The sequence below is a fragment of the Phascolarctos cinereus genome, unplaced genomic scaffold, assembly GCF_003287225.1.
Source record: "Phascolarctos cinereus isolate Bilbo 61053 unplaced genomic scaffold, phaCin_HiC Scaffold_5;HRSCAF=322, whole genome shotgun sequence".
In the NCBI taxonomy this organism is placed as follows: domain Eukaryota; kingdom Metazoa; phylum Chordata; class Mammalia; order Diprotodontia; family Phascolarctidae; genus Phascolarctos; species Phascolarctos cinereus.
In genome coordinates, this window is record NW_027555958.1 from 110,187,830 (window position 1) to 110,202,187 (window position 14,358).

General features: G+C 39.0%; 1 protein-coding gene across 1 annotated transcript; it reads right to left on the reverse strand.

Moving 5' to 3' along the window:
- Positions 1-288: 288 nt before the first annotated feature.
- Positions 289-13,367, reverse strand: LTV1 (LTV1 ribosome biogenesis factor). Its single transcript, XM_020972494.2, has 11 exons — positions 13,132-13,367; positions 10,273-10,404; positions 8,425-8,583; positions 6,396-6,483; positions 4,741-4,882; positions 4,156-4,396; positions 3,500-3,627; positions 1,609-1,748; positions 1,231-1,283; positions 826-1,026; positions 289-698 (listed from the first exon to the last, which is right to left on the reverse strand). Exons 1-11 carry the CDS (start codon positions 13,132-13,134, stop codon positions 588-590), a joined length of 1,398 nt encoding a protein of 465 aa, XP_020828153.1. The 5' UTR covers positions 13,135-13,367; the 3' UTR covers positions 289-587.
- Between the last annotated feature and the right edge of the window lie 991 nt (positions 13,368-14,358).

A 14,358-nucleotide genomic window follows, 5' to 3' on the forward strand; every position in this document is an offset into this window, starting at 1 on the left:
ACTAGCTCAATTTCATTCAGCTTAAATCATAAAAAAAAACGAGCCCAAAGATCAAGTTTTCTATCTAAAATCAAAGCAAACTGCTATTAAATTGGTTATAAATTGTGTCTCCCTACAGATGGGACTCATAGGAAAAAGTTCACTGAACATTAGTGCAAAGCTAAACTATATCAGGTCACTTTTCTTTATCAACCCACTATATCAACCATATCAATCCAATTGTCAGTGTAGGGAAATACTGTCAAGAATGCAGCCAAATGTACAGAGATCTCCAGAAATCACTGAGAATGCCATTTAATTTAGTTTATTTAATCAAATGTTATTAGAAAAGATACCTATAAATACTACATACTCATGAAGTTATTTGCTGTATGGGAAATAAAAATCTGCACATCAAAGCAATCTGACTTAATATTTGCAAAAAAATGTTCATTCAAAAAAGTGCTGGTATGAAACAATCCAAACACCCTCTTTTCCTTGTACATCCTTCTGTAACTGGCAGGAGAGTCATTTGTCTTTTCCCACATTTCAGTCCAAAAAGGAATACTCAGCCGAGTCCATAAAAGGCCAGTCTCAATGTTCCATTATCAGAGCTTCAGACCCGCAACATTCTGCTTTAAGTTGAGCAGCTCTCTTTCTTGTCTTCTTTTCTCCAATTTGAAGGCTAATCTGTTTGCTTTCTTCTCCACTCTGCGTTCCTGCAGAAGGATATGATTACAGTGACTGACATTATTACAAAGACTTATACAAAGACCCTTCAGTTTTCATTCTCTTCTCTTCCACAGCTTTTCTCTTCATAACTATATGGAAAAGTGTTTTACCTACCTTACGCTCTTCTTTTATAGCTTGTTTTCTCGCTTTTCTGTCTTCTTTGGTTTCATTTTTACAGCGTGGCTGGACTGATACTCTAGGAAGATCACTATCATTAATCATCTGCCGTCGTTCGATTTGTTTTGCGGTAGGTCCTTTCTGTGGCAAGACGTTCAGAGGTATCCCTGTTTTAGAGGAGAGCTGCATGTGTTTGGGCTGGGAAAGAAATAAAAATCTCGCTGGAGAATTGGTTAACAACATTCTTTCTTCATTTGCCCACCTCTGTGTTGTAAATGCATGTCCCCTTTGCTGATGGCACCATTATGCTTTCCTTAATGGTGTCTTGTTCTTTACCCAAGAAATGGACTTATTTCCAAGCATACCTTTTTGGCAATTTAAAATGGCACAGGGCATACCTACCTTTGGTGGGCACTTGATAAGCTGAGGATGGTTGTATAAATTTGAATATGTACCTAAAAAGAGAAAAACCAGTAATAATAACCCATGAATAAACACTTTCAATTAAAGGAGGCGGTTCTTACTACATTCACCTAGAGCCTAACATGATAGGTGATGGAGACTATAACTACCATTGTTTCATTCTGCTTAAGAAAAATCAAGGACTGAGATGAAAAATGAGAAAAGCTGCTACCCCCATTTCTTCAGTACTCAAAAGATAATATCGAAGAGTTCTTTTAAACATTTTACATAATATGAAATCTTAACAACCCAAGTAACGAAAACATAACATAGTGAATACATCATAACATTACTGACATTAACAACAAAAATACTTACTACAAATAGATTCACAATCCCATTTCTCTTTGGGCTCTTCAATAACTACAGTAACAATTTCTTCTTCTTCATCCTCATCCTTTTCATTAATAAGTAAGCTCTCATCTTCAAGCGGTTCAAGAGTATCCAATTTGATACAGCTTTTGGTTGAATTTTTTAAAAAGTCAGAATGAAGGAAAAAAAACTACCGCAACATGTTTATGGAAATGCAATTTCTAAAACAAACAGAGGTATCAGTTATGTAAATAAGCATTCACAATGTCTGTGAGGATTCCATGCCAGTCACTTCCATTCAGGCTTTCCTATGTCTCCTTCTCCCTGCTGGGTATTTTGTTTACATAGTGGGAGGAAGGCAGGGCAGAGGGAGTAAAGTAGAAATAACACTGGACTAAGAGTCAGATTTCAATCCTTAGCTCTGAAGTTCTTGGGAAAGTCAAACTTAAACCTGACTCTTTCCTCATCTGGAAAATGGGGATAATACTTGCATTACCTACTTTACAAGGTTGTTAAAACTAAAATGCTTTGTGAAGCAGCACACTTAACTATCCTACAGCTGTGACTCTGTCAGTGTGGTAACTCCTTTCATTCATAGAGATTACAGTCCTATTGTATCTTAACAGAAAGTCTTTACCAGTTTCTATTGCTGAAAAATCCAGCACCCCAAGACCACTTTGGTGATGACCTTCCCTAAATATGCCTCGAGTGGTCCCTGAGAAATGGTCACCATTTTGGAGCATTTCCAGTTTGCCACAGCTTAGTCTACTGGCACAGTCCTTCAGGAACCGGGAGTCACCTCCACAATAGCTAGCTACTATTGAGAAAGTGCTTCAGGGTTTGCGAAGCACTTCACATGTTATCTCGTTTGATCATCACAACAATCCTGTGAGGTAGGCATTATTATGCCAATTTAAAGATGAGAAAACTGAGGCTTAGAAAAGTCCTTTTGACTAAATCTGAATTTTACAGAACAAATCCTTTTATTCAGGGATTTATTCTATGAAGTCTGGATTCACTCCAAGGGCTGCACTTCAGGACCTAGAAGGCCACATGTGGCCTTAAGGCTACAAGGTTACCCACCTTTGATTCCAGTGCATGCTTAAACCCTTAATAGAAAATTCCTGAAACAACATAATCCATTTTGGGACACATTCACTTGTTGGAAGGCCTTTATGCAAAGCTGAAATCTGCTTCCCTTTAATTTTCTTTGTCTTTTATGTAATATCTATTGTCTTTTAGTATTTTTCACAAGACTTTGCTCATTCTGGACTTTATCCTCTTTGAGACTCTTCTCACCAGTCTGTGGTATCTTTATCAATTCACATAAAATTGTTGTTACCCACCATAAGGTCAACAAAGCAAGTAGGTGGTAACAGAATAATTCTGCGCTTTGAATTGATGGCCACTCTAGAACAGCCCGAGTGTCACTCAGCCTGACATTAATGCCTGTCTTGTCAGCTACCTGAGAGGTCAATTTTGGGAGGAAGCAGGTTAGAGGTCTACAGTCTGAGGCCTTTTTATATCTAAGAACACATGGCTTTTCAGAAAGGAATAAAAGAGAAGTGAGTCTATATAAACAGAATTCAGAATAATTTCTTGACTAATTATCTTGAAGTTTCCAGTCAAAAAAATTATCTGGGTTTTGGAAAACAGGATGCCAGAGAAGAGAATAGAGGGTACCAATCTCTAACCTGAATTAAGCGGAGCTGGCACTTTACTCAGGCTGATTATACTGTGCCCAACTAATATAAACAAGTTATTCACTATGGTTTCTCTAAAGTCAAAAATGCCACAAAGGCAAATGTTTCAAAAGCAACAAATTTATTTCTGTCCTATTAACCAATTAACTTTCTGAGCAAGTTTCATAAAAGCAGAAGGAAAAATTAAGACATACTTCTTTGCTTTCTCTTTGTAGTAGTCATTCAGAACCTCTTGTAACCGGTTGCTATCTGCATGAATAAAACCTTCCAATTCTGCATTATCCAATGCTCCAATCTCATCATCATCAAACTGCTCAAAGAACTGAAAATGGAAAAAAAGAACAAAATATATCATGAAACAGCATTCTACTTAACAGAATTTTTTGTGCTGAAATTTTTAATCATTGTTACAGTAATTTTCTTTATTCTCCTGAATAATTTGAAAATATTTCCTTATTAATTACTGCCACTACTAAATACTCATGGGTCATTAATAATGTATTCAACACTAAAACACTGTGAAATAACAAATGGGATCTGTGCCATATTACTAAGAATTTCGCTCTGTCACAAACCAGATGAAAAACGGTTCTCATTTACTAGGGCAATGAAATACAGCTATGCCCTTCAGTTAGGGAGAGGGAAATAGGGTGAAAAGGGATGCCAAATACTAAGTCAAAAAGGAATTTAAAGAAATCCATAATTTGCAAATATTGTTAGACTCTCCTATCATTTCAAGTAAAAACCATTTCTAGCTCTTGAACACCAGGACCAAATCCTGAGGGTAAGCACTTGTGCCATTTGATAGAGAACAGCAAATTATCAAAATTTTGCTTATTTATACTCTTACCTTCTCAAACCTTTCATCTAGCAAGGTCAATTGTTCATTTCTCCTCATGACAGAGGAAGTCATAGAATAATCTGTGAAGCGACTCTTAGTTTCTTCTTCCAAAAACAAGTGCCTTTGAGTTTCTCCTAACTCTTCATCTGATAAAAGACCTTCAGAGTCATAATCGTCTTCATCACTGCCATTTTCCATATCATCCACATATTTCCCATCACTGTCACCTTCAATTTCATATCTTCTAAAACTATATAAAGACATACCATCAGCCATATGTAGCTGAAATCTTTATAAAGAAGCATATTTCTGGACAGTGCTTGGAGGGGAGAAATTGAAGGATGCTATCCAAAGTAGCATGGTAGAAAGAGCACCTGGATCTAGGAATTAGGAAAACTAAATGCTAGACTAACAGCATAATTTACTCTCTGGGACCCCATTTCTTCAACTACAAAGAGGGAGAGTTAAACTAGATGACCACTACAATCCTTTACAATTCTAATCTTCTATGATTCTAAGCTACCTCTAAAATTCGATGACAGCCACTGCACTAAGGGAAACAATACATATGATCCTGTCAATAAACACACATACTCCATGTCAATCTGTTCATCTTCTCCAGCTGGCTCACTGGCCTGTAAAATGAAATCATCTTCAAGCAGATTATCTGGATTATCAAAGTCAAAATCATCATCCAGAGCTGCAACAATGTCAGGGTCAAAATCCAATCGAGGACCTAAAAAACAGAGATGCATAGAAAAATTCTGAAAGGTAATTCCCAAGACAATAGATTGAATCAGTCCTTTCTAAAGAGCCATAGATAAAACAACTGCCAAGTGACAATCTAGAATGATTAGTATTTGTTTATAAAACACACAATAAGTTCATAGCTTTAAAATTCCAAAAGGAAAATTAAGCTTTAACTTCATTTAAATTAGAAGCAACACAATACTCAAGCAAGAAAAAGTACAAAGGTAGCCTATAGTTTCCAGCTCCAATTTTACTCCAAATTATGTGGCTTCCTAACTTTTCCCTGACGAGCTATGTTTTTCCCTTAGGGAAAAACAAAACACTTACAGGTCACAATGGCTAAGGAAATCCTTATATAAAAAAATGACCCATTCTTTCAATCAATATTTTGTTTAACAAAATTTTAATGGGCTGGACTGTAATTTCATTGGTACAGGGACCTCCAAATATGGAAATTCCACCCACTCACATAAACTGGTAACACTTCTGCAACTTATAATCTTAGAGAGCTGCCTAGAATGTTGGGAGGTAAACTGACTTGCATGCACCACACAGCCAGTATGTGTAAGATGTAAAACTTAAGCCCAGTTCTTTTTGACTCCAAGGTTCTATACACTGTATTATACTGCTTGTCTAGCAGAATGGAATTCCAAAGCGAAAAAAAATCCTAACCCTGGGGTTTATCATAATAAACTTCGACATGAACCATTCTGCTATTCATTTTATGATGCAAAGATAAGTCACCAATTCAAGTATTTAGAGGGAGAGGACAGAAATTAATAGGGCTACTTCACAAGTGATTTGTCTTCATAACACTTTCTTTATTTCATACCATCACATGGGAATAGTAAAACTGAACAATATATATAAAAATAATGCTGTCATTTTTTCCAATGAATGCTAATTAAAAGGTAATATGGATTTGTGAATAATATAATGAACACTTGTAAGAACATTTTGAATGACAACAAATTTGTAGTATCAAGAATGCACCAGGGGCAGCTAGGTGGCACAGTGAATAGAGCACCAGCCATGGACTCAGGAAGACCTGAGTTCAAATCTGATGTTAGACACAGAACACTTACTAGCTGTGTGACCCTGGGCAAGTCACTTAACCCCACTGCCTAGCCAAAAAAAAAAAAAAAGGCACCAGCAGCATTCAAATGTGACCTATGTAGTATTCTTTTAAAGAATTAGATTTAAATAGAGATGGTTTCATAATAATCCATAAAAATATAACTTTCTTTTCTCCTTCCAAAATAGGATTTTCATTTGAAAAATCAATGTCTTAGGACTAAAAATGTACAAACAAAAGTACAAAATAATAACATAAAGTCTAACTTGAATTTTCAGGAAAATATTCTTTTAGAACATTCTTAAGAGTATTACTGATCTTATGTAGAGCAGAGAAAATTCTGTTTTGGCACTATCAGTTTTTCTTTCTGTAACATATGATGTTATTTATCAATTTATAAACCACAAATTTATAGTAAACATACCTGATACAGGAGCTGCTTTATTTAACAGTCCTACATCTTCTTCAAACTCTGATGCAAATACTGATGACGGCAACTTAATTCCACGGGTCTTGGGGGGAAAAAAACCCAGTATTTTACTTAGGTATATATCCACTCTGATCTACATTGCACAGTATGTCACTTGAAGTTTACTTCCATAGCTCTACTTGAATGTTTCACTGATACCTCAAACTGCCCCAAACTAGACTCATCATCTTTTCTCCCAAACTTCAGCGCCTTCCCAACGTTTCTGTCTTTTAACAATGGATCAGATGATCACTCTCCCAACCAATCTTGCCTGATTCCCCCCTCCCTTAACCAAACTAAATCTAGTCACTAAGTCTCATCTAGTCTTCTTTTAAATTCTTTCATATATCTACTGCCACTATATTTTTAAAGCCACTGACCATCCATCATCTCATGCCATGTATTACTGCCAACAGTTTTCAAAGGGGTCTTCTTGATTCCAGTTAGTCCCCTCCCTTAAGCACAATTTTATTTGATTATAACGCTCTCCAGCTCAAGAAAATGCAATAACTCCCTGGTTGTTTGTATTGAGCAGTAGCGACCAGATTGCAAAATAGAAAACAAACTCTTGATTGGAGAGAGAATATTGTGGGAAAGGCAAGGTATAGGCATAAAGTTGGGACATGGCAAGTATGTCCCAAAGCAAGCCTAACAAAAGCATTTATGCAACCATGGAAAGGACCTAATAGCCTCTATGTGTATTCTTTCAATATTCTTTCATACATTATCTTCCAACTAGATAAACATAAAATTAGATTGGGTGGTCTCTAGAATCCTTTCCAGTTTAAAAGTGCTATGATTCCTTGAAAGGGTGTAGAGAGTGTCTTATACTCCTCAAGTTTTTCATCACACTTTGCATGGTGCTAGGTACTAATGAAAGATTTGTTGGCTTTTAGCTGCAGTGTTTTGAGAGGTTCTGCAATGCTGCAGTAGTCAAGCTATTTATGTCTTCTAAGATGATCACATGGAGAGTGAGTAAATACCAGCAGTAATCTGCCATATTACTATGTTTACTGTTTAGACTTCTAATATATACATTCTCTATTCAGAAACTCAAACCAAATAATTATGTCAAGAGGTGGCCATACAACTTTACAACCAGTGTCTCTGAGAAAAAAACCAAACAAATCCCAAACATTACACTATAAACTACTTCCCAGGGCACGGAAAGGACTATTTACTTCCAATTATTTCAATATGCCCTTTCAGTTAATGTTTATACTAAAAAATTTTTTTTCTAAGTATGAGGTTAAAGTTCAACATTAGAAGACAGTCACAGGGAATGCAGTAAAATTAATTTTTGTAAGTTATCTTTTGCCTGAGTATGTAGTTTGAGACCCTGCAACACTTTAGAAAATTTAAGTACATTTGTTATCAGATCCTCCCTTCTGATTTATGGTGGCATTTCAGATTAGAAATCATAGAATCAAACAAGATGACAGATATGAAAATCCTTTGTAAACTGTAAAGTGCTATACAAATACAAGTAGCCATTATTATCAATAATTACATTGAGTAACTAAATGGATACCCAGTGTGTTCCAAATCTTTTATAGGCAAGCCCTGTAAGTCTTAGTCCCTCTTAGGCTCCATGCCTGCACTTTACATGTAGAGTCCATTAAGTCCTTTCATGGTTGGATAAATACTTTTGTTAGGCTTGCTTTGGGACACACTTGCCACGTCCCACGTTACGCCTATACCTTGTCTTTTCCATAATATTCTCTCTCCAATCAAGAGTTTCTTTTCCACTTTGCTATCTGGTCACTACTACCATTCAGCTGCTGCTTGCTGTAAGAGGTCAAGTCTTTGTTTTCCCCAAAAAGTTTTGAAACTGTAAAACTACATTAATGAACATGATATAAAAATAAAGCAATTAAAAAAATAAAATAAAAAAAGATCCAACCTCAAAACAACAGGACTGTTTGTTTTTTTAAATCAATTGATATTTCCTCAAACCAAGAGAAATCACGAAGTATATTCTTACTGGAATCCATAATGTTTGTTCTTGTACGTCACTCTGAGAGCACGAGGGAATCAGCTCAGAGGGCCCAGATGGTTCCTTCAGGTGCTGCAGGTAGTCATAGTCATCATCAAAGAAGACTCCATACTTCCTCTGTTCAGCTCTCCTCTCCTCATCTTCTCTCTGTGATATAAACAAAGAGGAATCAGTCATATATATTGTAGTCTAGTAAGGACCCTTTCAAAAGATGGCACAAGAAATTGACTATAAGCACAGCTTTCAGTTTCAATAGCAGTAGGCCCTTCAAATCATTAGTCTGTATACCTGAGATAAACCTGTTTACCCCCAACAAGCTCACATGATCCTCCCCGAACTTGGAGGGAATAGCAGCAATCATTAAATGGCAGAACCAAAAGAACAAGAGGATGAAGCTCTCATAAGTCATCACACTTAACCTGGGTGATAACAGCTTGCACTGACATGAAATATTAAGGATATCAAGAGGAGTAACAAGGACCCAAAGTCGCACTGCTGGCTTAGGAAGGATACAGCAGGGGAAACTGTTTTTTTTTTTTAAGTTCAGAAGGCTTGGTTTTGTATGATGGCTTCAAAGTTAATTAGTTATATGACCTTGGACAAGTTATTTGACCCCTCTGAACTTCACTTTCTTTATCTGCACAACAAAGACACTTTATTACCTACCTCATGCAATTGTGAAGAAAAGACTCTGTAATTTCTTTAGAAATAAAAAAACCCAGTTACTCAACTTATGTATAACTTGCACTAAGAGATGAAGAAAATTCAAATTTCATTTTATCAAGTAAAGGTGGTAGAAAAGTTTGTAGTATTTAATTATAAAACATTTCTCAGCAAATACAAAAACAGATATACAAAAAACGGACTTTTACATATCAACAAAATCCCAGGATATATTATTTATATGCACGTATGGCTGCAAAGGCTCATGTCCAATCAACATCCCTTTCTATATGGTCTATATTTTAAAAATTAAACTCTGTAACCACCTATGCATTGAAATTGTATGTATTTTTAAAAGTCCCATCAACAAAAGTTTTTGTGAGACTGGTGACTGCAGTTAAAAAACGTGATCTATGGCCATGAAACAGGAGGACCTATTAGGTCAAGCAGGAACAGACCTTGTGAGCCTATCCCAATTAAATATCACCCAAAATTAAATGAACTAACAAGAATAATACTAGGCAACATCACACCTGCAGGCCAGGAGATGTTTATCAATCTTAATCAAAGTTTATTTAAGACAGCTAGCCTCTCAAAATCAAAACAAAATTTCCACCATACGGAAAAGGACACCTTTACTACTAAGGGTTAGTTATGCTTTAAGAAAAAAATCCTATACATCAGACATAAATAATACATTAATGAGGGGGCAGCTAGGTGGCACAGTGGATAGAGCACCAGCCCTGGAGTCAGGAGGCCCTGAGTTCAAATCTAGACCCACACACATCATTTAACCCCATTGCCTAGCCAAAAACAAACAAACAAACAAATAAATAAATAAAGCATTAATGGAAGAAACAAGGTATAATAAACAGACTGTTTGACTTCAGAGTCAGGAAAACTCCACATATGACATTTACTAGCTTTGAGACTCAGGGCAAATCACTCAACCTCTTTGAGCCTCAGTTTCCTCATTAGTAAAATATGGATAATAATATCTGTAGTACCTACAAGATCGTAATCAAGACCAAGTGAATGAATGTATGCAAAGTACTTTGTAAATTTCATGGTGCTATATAAATGTTAGTCATTATTATTCTGATATGCCAGAAAAAACATAAAAATCTCAACAACAGACCACTCTAGTATTACAGAAAAATGCAGTATACTTACTGTCTGTGTAGGCAATAGAACTCTCTGTGGCGCAGTATCATCTGCTGCTAAGGGATCCCTCTGGCTTCGGTGTACTAGGTGGAAAGATACAGCTTTCTTTTTGTCTATAAAGGGCTTCTTCTTTTTATGAGGCTTCAAAAAGGAAACATTGGAACAGGTGATTTAGAACAGTGACACAACATACTGATTCATCCTGTGACTATTTCTCTCATACTCATCCCAGTCCTATCACCTACTAATCCTTATTCTGCCAACACTTCAACTTCAACAAGTCCCAAATTAAACTCATCTTTTTCCTTTCAAAACTTAAATTTTATTTAAAATTTTCCATTTCTGTTGACAGCAAGACAATTCTTCAGGTCAAAACTTCAGTTATTTTCGAATCCTATCCCTCATGTACCTCTCCCCCTCCAAGAAACTGCAATGTTCTGTTGATTTTACTTCCACAATACAAGGTGTTCCCAAAGTCTTAGTTCAATTAAGCTTTAATAAGTAACATATTATTATAATAATAGCTATCATAAACAGCAAATAAAGTTTGCAAAACTCTTTACAGGCAAACTAGGTGTTATAGTAGACAAGAGTAGACTGAGTGCTGGAGGAGCAAGGAGGACTAGAATTTGAATCCTTCTAGAGATACCACAGTGTGACCCTGGACAAGTCATTGAACCTTTCTCTAAAAGGTGGATAATAAGAGCCCCTACATCGTAGGGTTTCTGTGAGGATCAAATGATATAACTGTATAGAGTTCTATAAACCTTAAAGTGCTATGTTGGCTATTACTGTTGCAGCCTAAACTAAAAGAACAGGCACCCAGGTAGTCAGTGGTCCTGCCTCTAATGTCTTTTTAAACACTCTTCACACCACTGCCCAAGTAATATTCCCAACACACTCCTCAGATTATATTACTTTTTTACTTAAGAAACTTCAATAGCTTCCCACTGCCTCTGATTAACTGAATTCCAACTGAGTTTTTTTCAGCCTTACCTCACACAAATTCCCTTCACAGACTAGAATAACTATAGGTTCCAAAAGTCAGTTCCCAAGCCCTGTTCTCATTTTGCTCTCTCCCATCCCCAAACATTTCCTCATAGAATCTCTCATCACCAGAAGGGATTCTCATCCCTGCTCCCATCTCACCTATTTCTGGTGAGGCCTTAACTTAAGTGCAGCCTCTTCAGAGAATTTCAAAACTTGGAAGAAACCTAATCATGCAGCCTAGGGGCCAGAAAACTACTTTTTAAAAAAAATGTAAAAAACCATTCTTAGTTTGAGGGCTGCATAAAAAATAGGTGATGAGACCATAGTTTGCCAACCCCTGAGCTATCTAGTCCAAACTATACCCAAACAGAAATTCCCTATACAACATTCCCGACCAATCCATGAAGCTTCCCCAGCGGTTTCCCGTCACTTTCCCAAGGTTAATACACTCTTCAACTCAAATTTCTCATAATACTTTGCCTAAATTTCTTCCATCTTCTTTTCCATCATTATTTTCATATATGTCATTTTCTCTCATCAGATTACAAGAACTGTACTTAAGCAAAGTGCAGACATCACAGACACCTAAATGTTAAACGGAATTATTTAACAGACTGACAAGTAGTGTGATGTACTGGGGGGGAAGGGGGGAGTGTTGGGCATCCCATCCCGCCGGATATGGGAACTGGAAACCTCAGTTTGAAATCTTCCTTTGGCACGTACTGAGTGAGTGCGAGTAACTAGGTGGCACAGTGGAAAGATGCCTGCTTGGAGTTAGGAAGAACTGAGCTTAAATATAACCTCAGACACATAACAGCTACAGGACTGTGGGTAAGTCACTTAACCGCTTGCTGCCTCAGTTTCCTCACCTGTAAAATGAGGATAATAATAGCATCTACCTCCCAGGGTTGTTGTGAGGCTCAAAAGACAGAATATTTGTAAAGCACTCCGTACAGCGTCTGGCAAAAAGTAGGCATTTAATAAATGGCTGTTCCTTTCCCTCCCCTTACTATGTGTCAGGATTGTGCTAAGCACTGGAAATACAAAGGCAGGCAAAAATACCAAACAAACCCAAAAAGAAAAACACAGTCCTTGCTCTCAAGGAACTCCCAGTCTAAAGACAACATGCAAACAACTATGTACAATTATGCACAAGCAAAATACATGGAAATAGTCTCAGAGAAAGGCACTAAGATGAAGAAAGATTACATAAAAGACCCTGTAGGTCTTCAGAGCTCGGGCTTTGATAGGACGTAGGGATCTCAAGAGGTGATGATAAGGAGGAGCATGCCTGGCCTTTGCAAAGATATCGAAAGAGGAGGTGCTGGGGGGGCGAGGTTGTGCAAGTGGGCTAATTTGCTTGGGATGTAAGAGCAGCAAGAAAGCTGGAGATTTAAGGAAAAAAAAGTTGGCACCAGATTTTAAAGAGCTTTAAGTGCACAGTAGTTTGTATTTTATCCTAGAGGGAAGAAGAAGCCCATGAAACCTTTTGAGCAGGAGAATTAGTTAGACCTGTGCTTTAGAAATAATAATCTGGCAGCTAGGTTACTAGGCGTAAACTATGTGGACTTACAAACTCTAATGTACTACAGAAGGAAGAGGGAGGAAGAGGATCTAGTTAGTTGCACAAAGTTAGGGCTGGACAGGGGGTTGTTTGCTGATATGTCACTGGAGCAGAGCCCCCAGAAGCACGTGCCAGCACCGGCCAGCGGCCTCCCCCAAACCCCGGGAACTGCCCCACAGAAGTCAGAAGGAAACTTGCACCAACGCCCACTACGGCCCAGCAGCGGGGCAATCCCCTGACATATACCTCCCCCACCCCCGCCCTCGGAGACCCTCGTCAGTCCTGTTGCGGGTAGGGAGGGCGGCCTTGCTCACCATGCTGCGGCCAGGACAGGATCACGCCCGCGGGGGTCGGCCGCCGCCACACGCTCCCCGGTACTCCTTGCTCTACTTGGCGCAATCCACGCTGGGTCGTCCTAGCTCACTCGCTCGCGCGCCGGTACCCGCGTCACGCTGCGGCCATGGGGCCCTACCAGGTCACTTGCGGAAGGGAAACTCCGGAACCCCCCGGGTCTATTCTGGGTGCTCGCTCCAAATACGTCACCACGCACGGCGAAGAGGATAAACCAATCCCTGAAGAGAGAGCCAGGCGCGAGGCCCTCCTCTCTCCTCGCGACCTTTTACGAAATGTCACCCGCCCCGCCTCCCGGAAGCTGCGCGCGGGGCTCGGGAAGGGGCTGACAAGGGCGGTTTTCTCTCTTTGCCCCGAGTAGATTCTCGGTGAATGGCTTTGTGGGGAGATGTGGAGGGGTGCAGGAGAGAGGGCAAGCGGCACCTCATCCACCCTCTTCAGAAGGAGGGGTGACAGTGGCCCAGGTGCCTTTGGAGGCCAAGAGGCTAAATGCAGTTTGTAACCTGGGGCGGGGCGTCCCGGGACGTCGGAGGCGTCGTTGCCTGGGAGACGGTAGAGGCCGCTGAGCTGGGAAGGAGCGTGGTTTTCAAAAGAAAAAAAAAGCTTGTTTTCTCTCCAGCTCCCTCTACAGGCCTCCGCGGAGAACGGATTTAGCCTTAATCTCCCATCCCTCACCAGCTCTCAGGCGTTTTTAATCCGCTCTCTAAGAAGGCAAAAACCGTAAGTGGAGAATCTCTCCATAACATCCCCTACAAGTGGCCATCCTGCCTTTGCTTACGGAGGAACCCATTACCTCCTGATCCTGACTTATCCTTGCGGACGGCTGTAATAGTGTTTTCTTGTTTTGTCGAGATGAAACCTGTGTGATTTCCATCAACTGCACGTGGTTCCGTCTTCTGGGGCCAAACGGATCAAATCTAATCCCTCTTGCGCATAACAGCCCTTCAGATACTTCAGAACAGCTCTCATGGATCTCCTGAATCTTCATTTTATTTATTACTATTATTTTTTTTTTTTGGCAATTAGGGTCAAATGACTTGCCCACGGTCACACAGCTAGTGTCAAGTCTCTGGTCCGAGACGGTATTTGAACTCAGGTCCTCCTGACTTCAGGGCTGGTGGTCTGTCCACTGCGCCACTAGCTGCCCCCTGAATCTTCATTTTAAACATCCCCTGCTCCTTCAGCCAGCC

Excerpts from the sequence above, each read along its gene's own strand:
- LTV1 (XM_020972494.2), bottom strand. Across the intron at positions 6,484-8,424 it reads AACAAACATTATGGATTCCA|ACCCGTGGAATTAAGTTGCC; the intron begins GTAAGAATATAC and ends TTTCCCCCCAAG. Across the intron at positions 3,628-4,155 it reads TAGATGAAAGGTTTGAGAAG|TTCTTTGAGCAGTTTGATGA; the intron begins GTAAGAGTATAA and ends TTCCATTTTCAG.